Source organism: Quercus lobata, chromosome 3, assembly GCF_001633185.2.
Source record: "Quercus lobata isolate SW786 chromosome 3, ValleyOak3.0 Primary Assembly, whole genome shotgun sequence".
Lineage (NCBI taxonomy): Eukaryota > Viridiplantae > Streptophyta > Magnoliopsida > Fagales > Fagaceae > Quercus > Quercus lobata.
The window spans coordinates 4,883,094-4,906,370 of NC_044906.1; the positions used below are offsets into that span (position 1 = coordinate 4,883,094).

Below are 23,277 nucleotides of genomic sequence, written 5' to 3' on the forward strand. Positions count from 1 at the left end.
AGAGTTGAAATTTCTACTTGAGATTTGGACAAGGTCTTAGAAACTTCATTAACATTATTTTTTTGGAGCAAGAGTTGTTGAATATAATCATGAGCCTTATCTTTTTTTTTTTCTTTTTCTTTTTTTTCTCGTGATCTCAAATTATTTTTGAAGATCTCTCAATACTTGGTCTTTCTGTTTTTCAGCTTTAGATGTTTCATCCAGTCTAAAGTTAGCAAAATTAAGTCGAGACTAATACTTATCATGAGTTGCAAGCTTTACCTTATAATCCACAAGTTGCTTTTCTGCTTGCTCCGAAGTTGCCTTGGCTTGAGAGAGCTGGGAAATTGTGGTATTGATGCTTTTAAAAAATTTGCTGAGTATTATCCATTTGTTTACATCATTTTCCTGGATGAGATGAAAAAGCAAGGAACTTAAAGCTTTAAAGTTTTGTTTAGTGTTTGTATCGGGGACGACATGAGTAATTGGAACAGATAGGTAATTTATAATTCCCACTAGTCCACTTTAATTGGCCAGAAGAGATAAATGAAGATACACTGGTCGAAGTAGAACTGACCGAGTATCCATGATAAATATGTTGGAGAGTAGGGATCTCCTAAGTCTAAAAATGAGGTTAGTCATGAAACAAGACATAAATGTAAAAAGAAAGAAGGGAAAAGAGAATGGGTTCTTACATTATTATTAGGCTCTATTGTTGAGCATAATACTTATCTATATCTTACAATATTGTTGTATTTATTCTTTTTATTTGCACATTAATTGGATTCAATTAATCAAAAATCATAATATTGATAATGAATTCAATCATAATTTCATTTTTTCCATGATTGTTTGAAAAGTTTTAATTTACAAATTAAAATATATAATAGTAGATAATAACATTGTAGTTTTTTTCAAAATGATATTTTACATTAAAATAAAAAAGCTTAGCTTGCTTACGATAGACATAGGAAAACACAATGATAACATTGGCTTACTTTTTCTATGCAAGGAAATTACTAAGGATGGATGATATTGAAATATGGTAATAGAGTTGGTCATAATGTATAATGATAATCAAAATATGAGAATGCGACCTTCCAACTAGAAAGTTCTAGTGAGTATCTAATACATATATATTATAAATAATAAATCGAAAAAGTTTTTAACTATTAGTTAATCTCTAAATTTTTCTACATAAGCATTTGAGGTCACAAAATTTTTAATATTATTATTCTAATATATATACACGTACATATACATATACATATACATATATATATATATATATATATTAGGTTTAATTTTTAATTAGGTTAAAATTCTGAAAATCCGTAAAAAAAACCTCCTATATTTTAAATTATATATATATTTTCTTATGAAATTATGTATGCATTATATTTATTAAGAATAAAAGAAATAATTGTAAGCAATCCATAACATATACTTCTATAGTAATCTATAAAATCCATTTCCTAAATGAAAGTGGTTGCAAATGAAAATGTTGAATTTAATATATATTTCAGATAAAACATGTTGATGGAGATGTAGAGTTTTGGTACATGTCATATCGGTAAACATAAACATAAACATATACATATATTTATCACCAAAGAATAAACAAACTTGGGGACCCTAGATTTATAGCAAGTTTTCAAATGAAACAAGAAAATAAAAATGGATTTATTCATAGGAAAGGGGCAAAAAATATCCAACATAATTTTCCCCAGATAATCTCCCATTCACTACTTATCAATATCAGACTACCATACAAGAAGAAAAGATAACTATAGTTTTAGTAATTGGGTTTTAGTGGGGAGTATAATAATATTCAACATCTCAAGAAGCAAATATTTAATATAGGTATGGAGATGTGTAGTTTAATTAACTTGCTTGTTAAATATTTCTAGTAGTGATATTATTTCCAAAGCCCATTTTCACCTTTAAACACAACACAAGTCTTTTTTCATGCTGTTACTGCTAGTCTTGACCAATCTTCCATAATTTTCAAAACCTTCACAATTTAGTCTCAATTAATTTATGTTCAAATATCATACTTAACCAAAACTTTAAACTATTATCTATACAAAAGAAATAGGGTATTGTACACATTTGATAGTGATAAATTAATATGTATTTCTCTCAAAAAACTACATGAGATTAATCTAATGAGTTGTACTCCAATCTACATAGACAACCAAATTGCCAATTGTATATACTGTATGGACAAAACTTATGTACAGTACTTTAGGTGCTATTCCTTAGGTTCCCTTTTTAAGATTCTACCACGTGGTTACTTAATTTTAAAAATATCCATGAAAAAAAAGCCACATGGCAGAATTTTAAGAGATGAACTTAAGAAACAGTACTTAAATATTGTACCTAAGTCTTGCTCATATTGTATATTGTCTGCCCTCGATTTTCATGTTGAACCCTGAAAATTCTAAAGATATTAAATTTTCACCATGGGACTGCGGAAACATTTAAATTGATGTGGCACAACCCATTCGGGCATCGAAGCCCTCAAAATACATTTTCAGGTCGAAATGACAAAAATGCTCCTGATCAACCTTGGATTGACCGAAAGTAAAAATTGGTCAAAATCACTCCAAAACCACTTTTTTCAGGTTTTTATGTCAAACCCGAGCTATTCGGAGATTTTTGTCACATTTGACCAAGTTTGACCTAAAGTTGACTCCTAGAAACCCAAATTTTGATATGATCGTCAGGACGAGTTGAAACCACTGCCATTGTGAAGATTATTTAATTTCACTTCCAATGACTATTCATTGGTCAAAATTAGAGTTAAAACGGTTGAGATATCTTGAAAACTATGCCAGGCAAGTTAACTCACTTCTTGAGGCCATAACTTTTGATTTGACCATTGGAATTTCATTTTCTTTAGTGTTATGGAAACTAGACATCTAGACCTTTCTAAGGACACTGAGGTTAACTCAATTGGAGTTTGGAAAGACATTTAAATATGCAACCAAATTTAAACCAGGAAAAAGTCAGGATTGTTGATGTTAGCATTAGCCCCGACGCACCCTTTGGGACCACTGATAGTTGAAGGGTCAAATTTTCAAGATAAATACCCCTTGACCCCTTAAGACCAAAAAAAATAAAAAAGGAATTTGGACAATTCTTGGAGTTGTTCTGTGCAGACTCTCTCTCTCTCTCCAAAAACACACAAAAACCTTTGATTCTTTGCTTTTTTCCAACAATCAAAAGGTAGTATTCTTGCTCTCATCTTCCTCTCCTTGGTTTTAGAACCTTGGATTTGAGGTTTAAGGGTGTAGATGTAGCTTTTTAGCTACTATCTACACCCATTTAGTTTTCCTAGTATCTAACATGCTTTATAGCTTTTCCTAGTATTTATCTTGCTTTATCTTACTTCCTAGCATGTCTACTTGTTTTATAACATGTTTTATTTTTTTGATGTTGTTGGCCTAACTGTCTTGGGCTAGGATATGCATTTTTTTTCTTGTTTGTGCTTAGATCTATATGTCTATTTGTGTGTGTGCATTTTTTTTCCATGTTTAAGTTTAGATCTACATGTTTGGATGTTGTGCCTAGTGTTTGGCTATGTCTTTATGTCTCTTGCCTATGCCTTTTTCTTGTGCATTGGCTAGTGAGTAGGATATGGATCTAGATCTTGTAGTCTAAGACCATATCCATAAACCAAGGCCTACAACAAAGGGTTTGGATTATTGCCTCTATGCATGTTTATGCTTGTTTTGCCCTTGTCCATGCTTTTCCATGTGTTTTTGCTTTAGATCCATGCTTGTATGCTTAGATCTCATTTCTTGCATCCTTGCCATGTTTCTTGTTTGTTTTCCCTTTGAGGGTTTGTTGCTTGTTGGTCTTTGGGCCATTTGCTTGTTTGGTTGCATGCATACCCTTTTGGTGGTTTGTTTGAATGCAACCATGTTTGTGAGAGAAAATCTTCATGATGTTGGTTTGCTTGCTGCTTGCCTTTTTCTCCTTTGTTAGCTTTGCATGTTAGGGTTTCTCTTGTTAGACTCTCTATTTGCCTTACAACATGTTTACCCTTCCCCTTTGTGTGATAACATGCTTTGCTTCCTTTGTGCTCGTTTTGCTTGCTTTGTGCCATCTTGTTTGGCTTTCTTTACTTTGTTTGCATCCTTGCATCTTTGTCTATATGTTCATGCATGTGTCTTTGTGTACTTGTTTGTGTCATCAAGCTTAGTTCCTACATATAATCTCGGATGGGTTCATACCTATATTTTGTACACGAGATCTCAAGTCCCTTTTGGGAACTTTGCTTAATGGCACACGAGTGTCGTTCATACTCCAATATAATGGAACTATGGACCTCAATCCAAACCCACATTTGTCCTTCTAGAACACCCTTTCTTGCTCTTTTGTTTGATAACATGTTTGTTTGATAATATGCTTGTTTGTCGCTTTTGCGTGCTATTACATGCTTGTTTGCCATTCTGGGTGCTTTCCTTCGTTTGCCCCTTTGTGTGCTTTCTTTTGTTTTTTTGTCTTTTCTGTGGCTTGTCTACTGGCTTTGTGTTTCTTTTGTTATTGCATGTAGACGCTTGGAGTAAGGACATAACTTTCAAGATGTAAGCTAAAAGGGCAAATGCAAGTGAGAAGAAGCAAGCCTAAAAGGGGTAATGTTTTGTAGATTTAGGGCGCTTAGCCCCCTCCCCATATGGTCATCTCTTTCTCTCTCTTAGCCTCTTCTTTAGAACCATGTATTAGGCTTCCTTTTCCTTATGTCTAGCTTTAAGCCACATTCATGGGGTATGACAATGCTCGATTTACGTTTTTTGTACCTTGTTAGGCCATACCCTATAGATGTAGGCACGTATCCTTTATCTTTCCTGTACCTTGCTTGGGTCGCGTTTCTTGGATATAGTAATGTCTGATTTACTTTTCTCGTACCTTGCTGAGCCATACCCTTGGAACATTGATGATGTCTACTTTACTTTTTTGCTTTGTGTGTTTGCATTGTGCATAATGTATGTATGTCTATATGTGTGCGCACGTGCGTGCTTGTTTATGGATGATTGTGCCCTTTGTATAATGGACTCCCATGGTTAGAAGAGTAAATCTCTCATAATTGTGGGTGCTTTTGACCTTGTGATGTGGGTATGCATTCAAGGCAACTGTCGTAGGTGCATATTCATGTCATATTGTATGCGTGATCATCGCAATATGATTGTCTCAATCCATGTCAATTAGTGATATTGGTTTCTCCTTGTATGCGACATGCATAAACATGTTGATGCACGCAGTATACACAGGCGCAAAACCCTGCCGGTGTGCTATAACGCACCAAATGTGAAACTCTGGCAGATTTTCGTTGTGAAAATGGGGCACCTTTGTTTGTCGTATTCTCATAGCAAAAGCTTGGTGAGAATAGTGTTTTGTGTGCTATGATTCACCAGAGGCGAAATGCTACCTAATTTTCGTTGTAGAAATTTGGCAACAATTCCAAATATGATAGCAAAGTATTGATCAGCATCACACCCCCTCCAAAATCAAACCTCAAAGCCCAATTCTCTTAAAGCCCCAAAAGCAAACACCAATAGCTTGTTTTAACTGCCAAAGTACAAAAATTAAGATTTTACCAAAAAAAGAATTGTCTCCGGACAGGTGTTGAGAGGTGCCTAACACCTTCCTCGCACGTAATTAGACTTCCAAACTCAAGAATCAAGATTTTTTACCCATCCATGTTAGAGTAGGAAAAATGACATTTTTCTTAGCCTAGGATCGGTAATAAAATCAATTAAAGTCAAGTGACCAATCACACCTTAAAAAAAACCTAATGATTGGTGGCGACTTCACTTAGCTTTGGTAATAATAGGTTAAAATTGACTCATTTCAAGTCACACACCAGAGGTCTATCCTTCTTTATAGCACCCGAGCTCTTGAGTCATGCACTTTGGCTCGCCCACAAGCATCCCCACGATGGGTGGTCGACCACCACAAGGCATTGACACCAACCAACATGTTTACTTAAGCAGTTTTGACAACTTTTTTGTCATCATAGTCCATAGAATCCATTTAGACCATAAAGGGGACCAATCTTCCAAGAATTTATAAACCTCATCAAAGTGTGTTAAAGTAAGTAGGAAAATAACATCGACATACATTTATACTATAAAACTAACAAAACAAGGAAATTAGAGAATGAAGTTTTATACATCACCGCAATCACCTAACACAAACTTCCCTGTGGTCAATGTAAAGGCAGAAGGTACAGAGCAGAAGGAAGAGCAGCACAAACAGCAGAAAACGGCATGTAGTTTAGTATAATTTCTGTAAAACTACTTGTAGCTCAGTATATAGCATTAGTGGCTGAGTTAATTCTGATTAGTGGCCATGTGTACGTACAGCTGTGATTAGTTCATTAGAAAGTTAGTTAGTTTTGGCTTAAATCCCCCTGGTTAGTTAGAGGATGTTAGCTACACATTGTATATAATCTAAATCATGTAATCTTTCATTAGTGTTGATAATACAATTTTCCATTTCGTGGATTCTCTCAATTCTCTCTAAAGAATCTGTTTCTCTTTCAATCAAAAGGGACATTGTTCCAGGATTTGTGTTCAAGTAAGGATTTGAATTACAAAAGATAAAATGGAGCCAAATCATATGTCGAAACGTTGAAAAAGAAGAAAATAAGAACAATACAAGGCAATCATATCAAGAGTTTAAAGAAGAAAAGATACCCAGTATTGAAACTTAAAACAGATATATGGTTCTATGATATTGCCAATTTCTGCTCAATTAGAGAAGCCCAGAAAAACAAAAAAATTATTAGTTAAAAAAATTAAATGAGGAAAACTAAATGAAACTTTACCCAGTTTATTATAAACATTTGTACAAATAATATGTATACATTTGGAAATTTATCTCTTCTTTTAAACTTAAAAATTAGAATCTGAGTTTTGAGGAAGGGGGTTGAGCTTATTCCAAAAAGGTAATAATGTGGCCATAAAACTTATTAGGGACCTAGAAAAAGATATATATAGAGCTACTTTTGTCAAGAAAAAAGGAAATATACAAGAGAAGAAATCAGCTAACCAAAAAAAAAAAAAAAAGAATAACTGACTTGTTGAAGATTATGTTAAAAAAAAAAATCCAAAAGCAGAGACCAATTTTGATGGATGTAACACGGAGTCCACAAGCCTTAAGAAGCAGGCCAATACTACTGGCCATGTAACCATGTCCCCTTTCGCAACTCCAGTAACTACTCCACCTATCATCAACATGTACTTAAAAAAAAAAAAAAAAAAAATCCATTTTAGATATAGATGACTCTTAGATAAATAAACATAAACAAAACATAATGAGACTATTAGAGAACAAAACAAAACAAGCATTTTGTATCATTAACAACAACTATAAACTATTGCCACAGAATATGAAAGAATAAAACTGTTTGTTTGTTTAGACCCTTTTTTTTTGGAAGATTTGTTTAGACCCTTTAAAAACAAATTAGTTTAACCTAATGAATTAGCCAAGTATTTACTTAGGTTAATTATGAGATCTAGATTAAACACATACAAACATATTACCTGGTGTGGAAAAATAAAGAAGACAGTAATATGATGACATAGGAAAACCAATGAAATCAACCGTTTCAAGGTGAAAACCTGAGAATGACTTAACTTAGCTATCCTCAAGGTGAACAAATCCACTATGATAGAATGAAAGATTATAATAGATTTAAACCCTAAATCTAAAACTACCTCATATAGAACTTACTAACACGACCACATGTAGCTCTAACTCCACGGACTCTTCTATCTTGAATTTGCTAAACACAAACTCTCTGTTTGTGACTTTGAGATCCTACTCAAAGATTTCAGATCACCATCAGTAGTAGATCTTTATGTAGCAACTTGTTTCCTCCAGTTCTTGATTGTAGATCTCATTCCGGTAGATGTTTGTTGAGTTAGAAGGTACAGAAACCTCACAAATCTCACGGTAGTAACTCACAAGACTTCCATGGGCTTTTAAAAAGTGATTAGGGTTTTCCTTTTATACTAGGCAGCATTGGACTGAAACCCTAAACGTATTCACAGGCTTTGAGCCTGATATAAAATCTGTAGAATATGATTTTCGATCGGTCGAACCTAGCTTTCGATTGGTCGAACCTAACCTTCGATTGGTCGAGTTTCATAGAGGCTTGCTTCTTCTTTCTACAACATGACAGTTCTTGAAACTTGACTTGAACAAACTTAAGCAATGTCTAACACCTAATCTAGATATGTTTTTGTTCTTAGTTTACCAACATACAAATATTTGGAAACTAAACATTTAATACTAAATATTTATAACCTAACAAAAATAGTGGGAACCTAAAACATTTCAGTAATGCATTAGGACCGATTCGACCAAGTCACCCTAAAGGGCCTAAACCCTTTTTTTATCTAACAAAAGAAACGAAAAGAACAGAATCTAGACATTATCCTAAAAATGCAAGGATTGGCCAAGCATGGCTGAGTATAGCTATTACCATGGCAAGAAGCTAACTAAATCCAAACACATTAAAAAAAAAAAAAAATCATTATAACCTATTAAATAACCAAGCAAAGGTAAAATATCCAAGTTCTAGAAAATTATGAACCAAGAACAAAAATGTATATAAGAAAAAACCATCTGGGCACTTTCACAAACATTGATATGCTTATGCATTAAAAAAAACATTTAAAGCTTAGAAAGAAATACATTTTATTTAGAATTGAAAACAATATTAAAAAAGAAGGAAGAAAAATGATGGAATATGGATTATAGGTTTACCTGATGTTTGTGAAAATGAGGGTGAAGAGAATATGGTGGAAAATTGTGAGAGAGTTGGCAATGAAATGGATCAGAATTTGGGTTCCACAATTCAATTGAATCCTGTCAATAAACATTTTATTGCAAGTTGTCAATAGCAAGTAACACTCCCAAGTGCATGTTCTAATGGTCTATCTCAACCCAGTAATGATCCTTTCGGATATGGTGAACAATGATGTAAAAAATATGGGGGATTTCCAATGTGTTGGTAGAATAGTCAAATTTTCAAGCATATCCTCAACTACTTGATGAGGGACTTTTAAGTAAAAATGAGCTTTCCTTGAACTTTAGAGCTCGTTTGGAATGTGGTACAAGTTTCAGCTTATTTGAATTTTTAACTTCATTTTAGTACTATTTATAGGCCTAATTGCACTTTTTGATACTATTCATGAGTCTTATTGTATTATTAAGCTAGCTTTTAAATCTTTTTTTTTTAATACTTTTAACAAAAAAATTTTCAGTTTCAGCTAATTAAGCTATTCCCAAATTGACTTTTTTTTTTTTTTTTTTTTTTGGTATTTAGGAAGCTGTCATTGGCATATAATTGAGATAGACATGATAGTATGAGATTGATATTATAGACTTTTGATTGTTTCATGATGATTTCTATTTATCGTATGTTCTCTTATTCAACAATAAGAAACTTCTCCTCAATTGAAGTACTTAAAAGGCCATAATTAATAAGAATAAAATAGATAAATAAAATGTTGTGAAGATTAAAGGATAAGGTTCAAGGTTCAAGTGACTTAAAAATAAAGATCAAAGCCCAATACATGACCAAAATCTTTATGAGACAGGCCATTTGCTACTATGTTGGATGGGAATATGTGATTATCCTCAAGCCCTAGTTAATAACCCAAACCTTGGTTGCTAAGAAAGTGTCTGGTGAATAATTTAATAGTTAAAAATTAAAAATTGAAATTCAGTTATTGCCTTTGGTACCTTAGGAAGCAAAAATCAAAATTTTTAATTCATAGAAAAACAAAGTCAAATGAATTGAAAAAACTATTAATTCGCCCCTAACATGATTCAAGCATATCATTAGATTGGTTGAAAATTCCAACCCGACTTACCAATCCACAAAAATCAACTAAAGACATTGGGTTGAGTTTGGTGGTCTTTGGTAGATTTATTGTACACCCCTGATGAAGACTTAGTAGAAGGGGAAAAAAAAACTAGTTAATTAAAGAACAAAATTTAGTTACAAAACTAGTTATAACTTAAGGTTACAAATTGCTCTAATAAACAAAGTGACATGTGAAAAAATGGCATTTGCACTGCACATAATTACTTAAGTAAAAAATGGCATGTGTACGTAGGGGTGTTTACCAAACCTCACAAATCGCAAAAATCGAATCAAAATTGCCCGCAAAATGGCATAACCGCACCGCACCACATAGCAAGTAATAGTGCACCGTATCGCATGGTGCAGTGCAATTTGCGGTTTTATAATAAGAAAACCAAATCACATTGCACCGCACTCTCTCTATATATTAATATATTTATTTATTTTTAATATTTAATATATTATTAATAGTTCAATAGCCCTAGTTTTCAAAAAAATAATAATAATAGTTTGATAACCCTACTAAGTGTTGACTAAGAAAGCTAGCCCAAAAAAAAATTAGCTCAATAGTTTAAAACTTGGCCCAAAATAAAGGGAAATTTTAGTTTTAGGGTTGGGTAGAAAAATCCCAAAATTTGAAAAATATATCAACTTCAAGCCGTTCAAACTGTATTTTATACACCACACTGCAAATGTGTCCCTAAAAATAAGGTGCAGTGTGATTATGATTTTAGCTGAACTCTAAACCGCACTACACATGTGACCATAAAAATAAAATATAATGTAGTTATGATATTAGGTAAACCGCATCACAAAGTGCCATTAATTAGGACTTGTTGGGTTAACTTAATCATGTGCAGCACATGCCATTTTTTGCACATGCCACTTTGTCCTTAAACAAAACTCTGCGTTTTGTTGCCTCACCAAAAACCCACGTATCTCGTTCACTGGTTTTCATTTTCAAAACCCCTCACTCTCTCAGCTGCCTCCACCTCCTCCAACCAAACACAATCTCCGGCGGCTACAGCATCAACGGCGATCAATCTCCGGACTCATTTCGATGGCCAGATTGTAACCCAGACGTTGACTACGGTACCACTTTTACTCTCTAGCTTCTGCTTCGTTTGGTAGCCAGCCACGATTCATTTTATTACTTTCTTATCGAAACTGCTTAAGAAATTTAGATAAGCTTAAACTGTATCATATCTCTTGCTTTTTGCAATCCAAACAGCTTCTCCGCTATTTTTGTTTTATACTTTTTTTTTTTTTTTGGTATGGGAATTTTGTCGAACACTTCGTAGACACTCACATTGTCATTGGTAGAGAGCTGTATACTGCTTCTTAATGCTCAAGTTTAGCAGAAAAATATAATTTTTAGTTCCCTAATTAACACCAAATGATAACATTTTGTAATTCTAATCAATTTGCCTTAAAACACAGTATTTGAAAATGTGAATATAACTTGGGCACACACTTTATAGCTTTTGAGTTTGTGGATCTTTATGAATTCATGTTTTTAAGCCCGAACAAAGGAGGATGGCTGCAATAGGTTGATGGCCCGCGTAAAATTTAGTCACTTTTCATGAATGAATCTATATAAATTCCTGTAGTTTTGGGACTAAGGCTTTGTTGTTATCTGTTTGTCAAGGTTTAAAGATGTGTGTTTTCTACCAAGGTTTGAGGAAACTAATATTTGGAGTGTATATGAACAGGGAAAATTTGTGTCTTTTTTGCCTTAATTTATATAAAATAAAATTCGGGGGAGAGTATGGCGGCGTGGATGTCCAGAAGGCTTTTACGTTCCTTTGGTTCCTTGTATACGTTCGGCCGCTGTGATTCTCCAAGTATTACGTGTCAATCGTTTCATGGTTCTCATGGTAAGGGGTATTTGTATCTAATTGCTTTCTCATTGGAGGTCAATAATTATTGCTCTCGAGTGCAAACTTGGTTGCTTTTGTGACTTTTCTAAATCTTTATTTATCTTGCTTATAACAGATTTGTCCACATTGGGATATTCAGGTCTTTTCAAGGTACATTCTCATTATATTTTCTTCCCTCCATTTCTAAAGTATGATTTTTTTTAAAGGGATGTCAAAAGATATACTATTAGAATTTTTAAGGAAATTTATAGAACAATCATATTCGGTAAACCAACTTGTTTGCTCTCTATACATTTGGAGTTTCAGTTACAAGCCTATATTGTATGTATTATTGTAGGGCGGGCCATCTGTCCTTGCTAATCGATGGCTGTCAACTTCCATTCTAACTCCTGATTCAGGGGAAGGAGCATTTCCTGCAGATTTATTATCCACCAAGCCTATGGTAACAGCAGAGCGTAGTATAGGTATGGGAAAAAACTAAAAACATTTCATCATGAATTTACAATTATCATGTTGTTTGGGTGAAGTATAGTAGTTGTTGAGAATGTGTGTGTGTGCCTGTGCGCTCACCTTTGTTTAGGTATGGGGAAAAAGTAAAAACATTTAATGCTTAAATTTACAGGTATCTTGCTGCTTGGGAGAAATATAATAGTTATTGAGAGTGTGTGTGTGTGTGCGCGCGCGTGCGTGCGTGCATGCTCACCTTTAATAAATATACTAATAACTATGTTATCTTTGGAAGTTCCAGAGTTTGTTGAAATTGACTTTATATTTTATAGATCAACCTTATTGTTTTTCTTGGTAGGTATATTTTTTATCAATCTTATGTGACAGTTTAGCAAATGTTTCATATTTATATACTTCTTGTTCATTTTCAATTTTGACTTCTTTCTCTCATTTTTCTATTTTCCTAAATTTTATCCTGTTGCCTATGATGAAATTTGCAGAGTAATTTAACTGTTGCTACTATTTTCAAACTTTGTATATATAATGATGTAAAGTATTGTGGTGAAGGACTTTGTCAGGACTTGATAATTCCAGTGACAAATTTTCACAATGAAGACAAGGGCTTCATGGTTTTAGCTGGTGATGTTTTTGATGTGCCTATTAGAAAGGATATTGTGCATCGTGTTGTACTATGGCAGCTTGCAAAACGACAACAGGTAGTTATTGATCAGTATTTTTAAGTTTTGGTGCCTAAAGCATATGTGGCTATAATGCCAATAATGGTATTAATATCCTATAATTAATAATTTAATACACTTATGTATGGTGCTGGGAGTGTGGCTGCAATCTGTCACTTCCAATTAGTAGCTCATTTTTTGAAGTGTCATAGGTTCTTTCATTTTGCTAGGATTAGAATGGTGAGGGAGGGCAAATCTGTTCTTAATTGATATCAAGCCTTTGGGTTCTCGCATTAAAGGAAGTTTACTGATCATTTTGTTTTGTTTTTGCATGGCTACCTGTCATTTTTTATTTAGAATGTTCAGGTCCATTAAAGTTTTTTCAACCTTCATATTATATATGGTTAGTCTGCCTAAATAGCCAAAAAGGGAAAATAAAAGGGTTATTAATTCTCTAATGTGACTCTTGGGGATGTATTAGATTTGGATGTCTGTAAGACTTATTGCTGATTGAGTGGTCTGCAGGGAACACATTCTACAAAAACCATTAGTGAGGTTAGTGGCACTGGGAAAAAGCCATGGCGACAGAAGGGTACTGGTCGAGCAAGGCATGGAACATTGCGTGGGCCCCAGGTAATTACTCTTCTTATGTATTTTAAGGTTCTCAGTGTTGCTCTAACATTAAGATGCTTGGTTGACTTTAATCAATGGAATGTGTTATAGTTTAGGGGCGGTTGTGTTATGCATGGCCCTAAGCCAAGAAGTCATGCTGTCAAGCTTAACAAGAAGGTTCGGCGTCTAGGCCTGAAGATTGCTTTGACAGCTCGTGCAGCTGAAGGAAAGGCAAGTCTCTCTCCCCCATATTTTCGATTTGTGGTTTACACTGATTAGGGTTGTTGAGAATTTATTCATGCAATATGATGTAATGCAAAATTTCTTTTATTGTTATTTTAGGGGAGTTCTTCTGAGCCTTTTTTTTTTTTTTGCATTTTCATCATCATTGTTGTGAATGTACAACCAAGAAGCCTTATATTGCTCTATTTGGGTTTCTCGGGATGTCCCCTGTTTAACTAAATTAGCATATCATGATTATTCTAGAATATCAATCATGAATTCTTCTTTGCGCCTATGAACACTCTTTTTGTATTCTACTTTAGTTGGCTATAGTGCCTGCTATCACATTTTTTTACATTTGCTTTCATGTATTGAACACTGATTTTTTCTCCTATCTGATTTATGAAACTTAACTAGAGAAAGTTGGTCAAATGTACAGCTTTTGGTTTTTGATGATTTGGAGGTTCCTAACCATAAAACGAAGAATATTGTGAACTATGTCACGCAAATGGAGAACGCAAAAAAACTTCTTCTGGTGGATGGTGACTCCATAAATGAAAAGCTGAAGTTGGCCACACAAAATCTACATTATGTCAATGTACTGCCATCTATTGTAAGTTGTTTCTTCTGATCCTGGCTGTTTATCAGTTGGAAGCAAATTAATTAATTTGTAGGTCTAAGTCAAGATAAGGTCAAACGTGTTCCTAGAAGTAATAGGATTCATTTTCTTTGGCCAATGAAATCAGGATTACAACAGGTTGATGAAAATTCTCAGATTCCCAGAAATGTTAGATTATCATCCTCCCCATATGGGGTGGTCAGTGTGGTTTGGGGATTCAATTCACCCTGGGTTCATGAGTAAATTTGCAAAAAAAGAAAGAGTATCATACATGAAAAATCATACTACTTGTATCTGAATTTTATATCCTCATGACTCTGGATCTCTCTCTCTCTCTCTCTCAAATACTTGACTGAATGGTTTTTGGTATTAAACAGTTTCTTAAAAAAACCAAAAATTTCACTGTGTTCATCATTAGCAAAGGGATTGAGATCAGGTGCAATACCTAGGGTATTATTGCACTTGATGCAATTGCTTTTAATGGTTGAGATTGATAGTTGCAAAAAATAACTTTCAATCTCAACCATTGATTAAAAAAAGTTAAAAACTTTATGAAAAGTAAAAATTAAAAAAAATTTGTGAGGCAAATGAGGTGAATTGCACTCAGGGTATTGCACCGGATCCTAATCTAACTTGCATATCACAGCTGACACTTGTTGGTCATGTTTTGCAGGGCTTGAATGTCTATAGTATCCTGCTCCATGACACTTTGGTGATGTCCCGTAATGCTGTAAACAAAATTGTTGAGAGGATGCACACTCCAATTAACCGTTAAAGCATCATCCATTCCATAAATTCTACTCCAATTTTAGCTGAGAATAGGTATCAAATCTCTTTTGTAGAAGAAAAAGGAAAAGCCCAAAAAATAATTGTATGCTTTTTCCTGCCCAAATATGCAGATGCATGTCTGGACATGTTGATTTATTTTTATTTTTATTTATTTTGTATTGATCTTTTATCTTTAACTATAATCATTTTGTTGAATTTTGGCTAGTTTCAATTAGAATGGCCGGGAAACGTGGTTTCTATAAAGTGGCTAGTTACTTTCTTCTTGATGTGCCACTAACTCACATTACAAAGAATTTGGTGTGCTGAAGTTCTTAAGGTTCAGTGTATCCTGTGCTTTTTGAAACATATCCAATTAGTATTGACAATTACTAGACCATAGTCGTCTTTTACAATGGCTGATAAAACCCAAGGCTTTTTTTTCTTTTATCATGATGTTATGTTTTAGACTTTTAGGTCAGTTTATATGATAAATAAATGTTAATAGCTTTGTCATCAGCCTTCAGTGTGAGAAAACATTGTTTTGATGTCACACCTACACCGCGTGATGAATGATTTCATATTCAAACTTGTCTGAAATGGTCTTCGAACTCTGAACGGTTTGTTTCTCAAAAAAAAAAAAAAAACTCTGAACGGTTTGAAATACGAGGTGGGTATCCTGTGTTTTTGGATTCATGCAGCCAGACACTCATGGCCTGTGGGGCCCACGTCCTGTGAGTTCGTTGCATTCAATGAAAACACATCCCTTTTTCCAGAAATACCTTTGTAATTTTCTGTGGCCATAGGTGATATGATATCTCTGACTTTTGGAAATTCGACAGTATTCCATTTAAATTCAATAAGTTATGCGGTACAAAACTTTTGCACAATATTGAGTTGTTATTTTGTGATTTGTGTATGATATGAATATAACCTGTATGCGGCGGACTATGTAAAAGTAATGTTTCATTAATCATTAATCATTAATTTGTGATTGGTATATTCAATAATAGGTCTGGCTATACAAAACTTTTTATAAATCTTTGCGGGATATTGAGTTGGTATATTGTCATTTGTGTGTTATGAAAATAGTGTAAGAGGTGGAGTATGTAAGAGAGGTGTTTCATTAATCATAAATTTGCAATCTCAACAAGTTTAAAAAAAAAAAAAAAATTGTATATATATACATATATATATATATATATAAATAGAGAGAGAGAGAGAGAGAGATAGAGGTACCTTCTGATATCTCCCCTTAAAGGAATCAAGCACTTCGGCAATAGGTCCACCATTATTTATTTATTTATTGAGTTGGCTTTGGAAAATAATATTAGATCATCAACAAAGATTCAAGAAAACCTCAGGCCCATTCTAGAAGCTTTGAGTATAGTCCACTACTTCTCACCACAGTCCACACCTCTTCGTCATGAAAGCTCCAAGGAACTCCACGCACAAAATAAACTAGTGGAAAGCAAGTCTCCTTGTCTAATCCCCTAAAATAAATGAAAAGACTCTAGTTTACTCCCATTGAACAAGAGACAAGATGCGGAACTAGAAATTCAGCTCGGAATGAGAGTAACAATTTCATGAACAAAAAAAAAAAAATCCAAAATGCATTATGACCATTCCCACCAAAACTTGACTTCTGTTGTGTTTAGACTAGGGCAGGTTTTGGTGATGTGAAGTCTAGTGTTTCCTTTGTACTTTGATATAAAGCAATAAGCTGTGTGCTTATTCGTATATACTATGTACTTGAATTGTGGGTTGCGTTTATTTGATTCACATAAATTATTTGAGTGTTCTAAGTATGTGTGAGTGTTGGGTGTTGGCTGAGATTAGGTGCCCCTTTCTTTTTTGATCAACTGAACACGCCATCTCACAAAATTGCTAGCAACAATTGGAGACGTAGAGCTCTATATAAACACTAAGAACTACACTCACGCACCCGATTAGGTGCTCATTTGATTAGTGTTATTTAAGAATATTTGGGCCAAAAATACAATGACGTAATTTAAATGCTTATCTAATATGTTTGGTAAGTTTTCCAAAGCATAATTATTAGCTTACTAAGCGCATTTTCCAAATGGCAACTAGAAGCGGCAATTTTGAAGACACAATAAAGAGACCAATTTACATTAAATATGTCCGTTGAGAATTTGGATCTTATCCTTAAATTACCCTTACTTTTATCATTAATAATAATAATTTTTTTTTTACAATCTTTCCTTAATAAAAAAAAAAAAAAAAAAAACCTTTAATAACATTATTATTGTTATTATTATAATAAGTTATAATATATTTTATTTATTTATTATTATTATTATTATTGAGAAGGTAAAGCCACAAGTATAAAAGACTTCCTTTATATATATATATATATAATCATTTTTGATAATTTACACCTCAAACAGAAGTTTTAGTAAGTACTAGTTTGTTAGCCAAATATTATGATTATTGAAACTGCACTTTCTTACAACTTTTGCTAAATCCTCTAAAATTTTTCATGAAGTCCATTTTTGTTCAGCAATTAATAAAATTGCCACTTTTTCAAAAAGTGTTGTCAAACTCATCCAATCTAGTGCCATTACAAGGTAAAAAAAAAAAAAAAAAAAATTGAGGTAAGATTAAGTGGTTAACTAAGTGTGACGCTAGATAAAGTCTATAATGAATTAAATTTCATAACAAAAGCCACATCGAGTAAGGTATTGACAAGAATTTTCATCTTGTGAAAATTCAATAACAAATTTCAGAACTTTGTTATTCATATATATATATTATGTTGATACTTGTAAGGACACAATTTTTAACGACCCAAGGATGGGCTCGTATGTAAAGGGGCCCGAACAATACGATTTGTAGAGAATGGGTTTGGAAAGGCTGGATCTTGGTCGTTGGGCAACGGTTTAGGCAGGATTTTCATGGAAGCCCATACGAAGGTGGGTTTGGCCTATAGGGCTAAGCCTTACACAGATATGGTGTGAAGATCTATCTCCTCGGACTTAGTCCGAGGAGCATCTCATCCTCGCCATTCTTCTTTTTTATGGGTTCCCCCCCTCCTCTTTCTAGTTCCTGGGCAGAGACCCCTCTGAAAATGCAACAAGCTTCCCTTTTATACTAGTATTTCCTTCCCATTCTTCACCTACGTGTCCATTTCTCCTTGTTCGGGGTGGTTACTCGTCTTGTCAATCCTCACGTCAGAGTGGTTGGAAAAAGCTGGATAGCATGGTATAAGTATGGGTTTGTCAGGTGCTGGGCTCCACATTAAGGTGCTGGCAGCCTTCTCCCTCGTGCTGCTCTTGAACTGAATCTGTCCTTTTCTTCAGGCGTTTTTGTGAGATGTTGGACGTAAAGTCGTCCTCTGCCACATCCTTAGGCCTTCAAGGAGCTTTCATTGTGCGTCATTGGCAGTAGGGCTCCTCGGCCTGGGCTTTGGGCCCTTAACACAGTGGGCTGGGACCTCAAATTTTGGGCCCCACAATAGCCCCTCAAAATCCTGCTGCCCTACTTTTTAGTTGGGGAGGAGGATTTTGATGACGTTAGGCCCACATTATGGCTCGTGCAAATCCTATACTCTACTAGTATTGGTGTTTTTTCTCATTTACATGGGAGACGTGTCAAAACAGGTGGCACTCCTTTATTTTTCACTCACGCGGAGTCTTTTGACACTTCGATACTCGAGGCACGCCTTCACGAAGATCTTCAAATCCTACGGCTGTGGATGAAGTTGGAAATTGAGCCAAGTCTGCCTTGTCCGTAGCGTTCCTTGGAAATTGGCATGAATTAAATGCCACCGGTTTGCTCTGTGTATAAATAGGGTAGGGGGTCACTCCCTTTACATATGAACTCTCCTATTCCCTTCAGAATCATACTCCTTCTGCCATATCCACGATCTCCATTTCTAGTGCCATTCTGCCTCAAAGTAAGATGTTTGAGGCGTGGATGGGGATGAAAGGTCTTCGCACATTTCAGAGGCACCGAATCCTCATGATACTCAAGGTGATGTGGTACGGACAAGGATGGCACAGATTCAAACCAGTCTCCCGTTTTGACAAGGGGAAGATGGTATTTCTCCCTCTTTCAGTCAAAATCCGAAGCAAGTTCTGGTCATGCCAGATTTTTGGTATGTCAGAAGAAAGAATTTCCGCCATCAGCACCGTCTGCTATATTGCAGGCGTGGTTCCATGGAGGCCCATCAACTTCCGGCTGCCTGCACCTTTTCTTCAACGGTGCGAGCCTCAAGTTGGGTTCCTGGCACCTTTTCTTCAGAGGCGCTAGCCCGAAGCCAAGCGCTCTCTGCACCTTTTCTTCAACGGTGCAGGCCCCACGTTGGGTTCTTTGGCTGCCTGAGTTATGGGCATGTAAAAGTATTGAGGAATGGTTTCCTTAAACAACATCTTGGAACAGCAGCCAATCTCTCCTCTGCACTTCTTCTTCGGCTTTATCTTCATTCTCTTGTATCTTTTCTTTTCACTTATGTAGTTAGCTTTAGTATAAGCTTATTCCAGTTTTTCATTGTACACTGTACTATTTCTTTGTCTTAATAAAAGATGAGTTTATTTCTTTCTAAATACTTTTCCTTTCGGCAGCAATTACTTTGTGAGTGAATATTAAATATACGCTTGCCTTTAATGATACTTAGAGCAGAAAAACGCCTTAAAACAAATTCCTACTAGTTTAAACTTACTGACATTATCAAGTATAATAATGGTAATTCTCAATAAATTAAACTCTTGGAACTAACTGGGATAACGGCCGAGCGTTGTGCGATGCATGCTAGACAAATGTCTGACAACAATAAACTCCAAATAATTCATCCGAGAGGGTAGCCGAGCAGTGAGGGACCTCAATTGTGTTTTTGGTAGCGTATTGCTCTATATTGCATCGATCCCTTTGGTACTAAGGATCCGAGGGTAGACTGGGGAATCCGTGCAGTGTAGGGTTTAACCCAATTGTTAATGGGGAGTTCTTCTCGGATAGATTCTAAGGTCCATGTAACGTAGTTTTTCTTTTAAGTACTTGGTTTCTCCATAGGCTTGAGTCTGAGGACCATGCAAGGCCTTGATTCTGTCCAAAACTTGTAATTTTTCTTTTTTGTACTTGGTTTCCCCATAGGCTTGAGTCCGAGGACCATGCAAGGTCTTGGTTCTGTCCAAAACTTGTAATTTTTTCTCTTTTGTATTTGGTTTCCCCATAGGCTTGAGTCCGAGGACCATGCAAGACCTTGGTTCTGTCCAAAACTTGTAATTTTTTCTCTTTTGCACTTGGTTTCCCCATAGGCTTGAGTCCGAGGACCATGCAAGGCCTTGGTTCTGTCCAAAACTTGTAATTAATTTTTTTTTTCTCTTTTGTACTTGGTTTCCCCATAGGCTTGAGTCCGAGGATCATGCAAGGCCTTGGTTCTGTCCAAAACTTGTAATTTTTTCTTTTTTGTACTTTGTTTCCCCATAGGCTTGAGTCCGAGGACCATGCAAGGCCTTGGTTCTGTCCAAAACTTGTAATTTTTTCTCTTTTGTACTTGGTTTCCCCATAGGCTTGAGTCCGAGGACCATGCAAGGCCTTGGTTCTGTCCAAAACTTGTAATTTTTTTTTTCTCTTTTGTACTTGGTTTCCCCATAGGCTTGAGTCCGAGGACCATGCAAGGCCTTGGTTCTGTCCAAAACTTGTAATTTTTTCTTTTTTGTACTTGGTTTCCCCATAGGCTTGAGTCCGAGGATCATGCAAGGCCTTGGTTTTGTCCAAAACTTGTAATTTTTTCTCTTTTGTACTTGGTTTCCCCATAGGCTTGAGTCCGAGGACCATGCAAGGCCTTGGTTCTGTCCAAAACTTGTAATTTTTTTTTTTCTCTTTTGTACTTGGTTTCCCCATAGGCTTGAGTCTGAGGACCATGCAAGACCTTGGTTCTGTCCAAAACTTGTAATTTTTTCTTTTTTGTACTTGGTTTCTTCATAGGCTTGAGTCCGAGGACTATGCAAGGTCTTGGTTCTGTCCAAAACTTGTAATTTTTTCTTTTTTGTACTTGGTTTCCCCATAGGCTTGAGTCCAAGGACCATGCAAGGCCTTGGTTCTGTCCAAAACTTGTAATTTTTTCTTTTTTGTACTTGGTTTCCCCATAGGCTTGAGTCCGAGGACCATGCAAGACCTTGGTTCTGTCCAAAACTTGTAATTTTTTCTTTTTTGTTTATTTATTTTTCGAACGTAAGCCCCTAGACCAGGGCGGGAAGAGCTGGCTTGAGGCCAGAAGTCCCCATAACTGCCTGCGCCATTGGCATTGAAAGGCGTAGCCCCTAGCAGAATTTTATGTCGGAGCAACAACTGCATGTCGCCGGAGATGGAGGAAACTCCGCGAACCTCTGCTTGCTAGAGAGTTGACTCCATCGCCACCCGTGCCAACGCGCAAGCCTTTCCCACAGACGGCGCCAATTGTAAGGACACAATTTTTAACGACCCAAGGATGGGCTCGTATGTAAAGGGGCCCGAACAATACGATTTGTAGAGAATGGGTTTGGAAAGGCTGGATCTTGGTCGTTGGGCAACGGTTTAGGCAGGATTTTCATGGAAGCCCATACGAAGGTGGGTTTGGCCTGTAGGGCTAAGCCTTACACGGATGTGGTGTGAAGATCTATCTCCTCGGACTTAGTCCGAGGAGCATCTCATCCTCGCCATTCTTCTTTTTTATGGGTTCCCCCCCTCCTCTTTCTAGTTCCTGGGCAGAGACCCCTCTGAAAATGCAGCAAGCTTCCCTTTTATACTAGTATTTCCTTCCCATTCTTCACCTACGTGTCCGTTTCTCCTTGTTCGGGGTGGTTACTCGTCTTGTCAATCCTCATGTCAGAGTGGTTGGGAAAAGCTGGATAGCATGGTATGAGTATGGGTTTGTCAAGTGCTGGGCTCCACATTAAGGTGCTGGCAGCCTTCTCCCTCGTGCTGCTCTTATACTGAATCTGTCCTTTTCTTCAGGTATTTTTGTGAGATGTTGGACGTAAAGTCGTCCTCGGCCACATCCTTGGACCTTCAAGGAGCTTTCATTGCGCGTCCTTGGCAGTAGGGCTCCTCGGCCTGGGCTTTGGGCCCTTAACACAGTGGGCTGGGACCTCAAATTTTGGGCCCCACAATACTAATTGACTCAACAACATTTCTCTAAAAAAATAATAATAATAATAATAATTGCAAATACAAAATTTATCTAAATATTGCCTTGATTTTTTTTTTTTTTAACTTTTATTAACAAATGTTCTAAAAACAATGATTAAGATGAGTTTAATATTTTATTAAATAATTTTTAATATATTTTGAAGAAAAAAAGTCAAATTGCACACACAATGACAATAAATTTGTACATAAAAGTCGATAAATCATTAACAAGTGAATTTTCTTATTTGAAAAATGAAGAATTTTTTTTTTTGAGAAATAATTATAATATGCTGCTAACTCTATAATTCGAACTCTTTCCTTTCTAGACCCCCAAACACTTTGTGCATAAGGAGATGTCAAAAAAAATGAGAAATTCTCAAAGAGAATATGATATTTCTTTCTCTCACATTTATGATGGAGTTTACTTATTAAATTTATAGTAATGTCTAACATTAATGTGAGAAAAATAAGTATTATTTTTTCGTATTTCGAGAATATTTTCCTTAAAAAATGTGCATTACAATTTATAGCTTATAAATTGACCATTTATTAATCCACCTTAATAATACCCTTTCTTCTAAGTTAAATGTTGTTGTAATAGAGTTCATAAAAGGATGGATCGAGAGTAAACCATAGATAACCCAGGACACAAATACATTAAGTTAACTATTACTATTAGTTATTAACACATCGTTAATACCCATCAAAAAAAAAAAAAAAAAAAACACACACACACACACATCGTTAATAACGGTTGTTAGAAAAAGAAGTAGTAAAATGTTTATAAAGTGAAAAATAGACGGACAAAAAATTGCTCCGTTTGATAAAATTTGAAATCTATAGAGCAAGCAGGTAAACGACTTTTTATGTAACACTAACACATGGGGAGTTGAAACGACGACGCTTCTCTCTTGTACCAATAAAGTCACTGTAACTCAGTCAAGCGTCACAGTCACTCTCTCTCTCTCTCTCTCTCTCTCCTCCTTCCACCTCTATGAAGGAGAGGACTTTTGGGTTTCCTTTCTCTTCTTCTCCCAAAATTTGAAACTTCCAAAA

The 23,277-nt window shown here is 35.3% G+C and overlaps 1 protein-coding gene across 2 annotated transcripts; it reads left to right on the forward strand.

Annotated features, from left to right (window-relative positions):
• The first annotated feature begins 10,744 nt into the window (after window positions 1–10,744).
• On the forward strand, window positions 10,745–15,169 carry LOC115979375 (50S ribosomal protein L4-like). 2 transcript variants are annotated; one of them, XM_031101399.1, is made up of 9 exons: window positions 10,745–10,960; window positions 11,581–11,745; window positions 11,864–11,898; window positions 12,086–12,212; window positions 12,763–12,911; window positions 13,398–13,505; window positions 13,596–13,715; window positions 14,146–14,319; window positions 14,986–15,169. In XM_031101399.1, the coding sequence occupies exons 2-9, from the start codon at window positions 11,637–11,639 to the stop codon at window positions 15,013–15,015; spliced, it is 852 nt and encodes a 283-aa protein (XP_030957259.1). In that variant the 5' UTR covers window positions 10,745–10,960; window positions 11,581–11,636; the 3' UTR covers window positions 15,016–15,169. The 2 variants fall into 2 exon arrangements, with proteins under 2 accessions (XP_030957259.1, XP_030957258.1); XM_031101398.1 differs by having other exon boundaries at window positions 10,748–10,960; window positions 14,999–15,169.
• The last annotated feature ends 8,108 nt before the right edge of the window (window positions 15,170–23,277 follow it).

What these genes read in the sequence shown, in the direction of transcription:
- LOC115979375 (XM_031101398.1), top strand. Translation starts at nt 11,637, where the DNA reads ATGGCGGCGTGGATGTCCAGAAGGCTTTTACGTTCCTTTGGTTCCTTG. An exon ending in GATATTCAGGTCTTTTCAAG is followed by an intron (nt 11,899 to 12,085) that starts GTACATTCTCAT and finishes GTATTATTGTAG; the next exon opens with GGCGGGCCATCTGTCCTTGC. An exon ending in CTCGTGCAGCTGAAGGAAAG is followed by an intron (nt 13,716 to 14,145) that starts GCAAGTCTCTCT and finishes TCAAATGTACAG; the next exon opens with CTTTTGGTTTTTGATGATTT.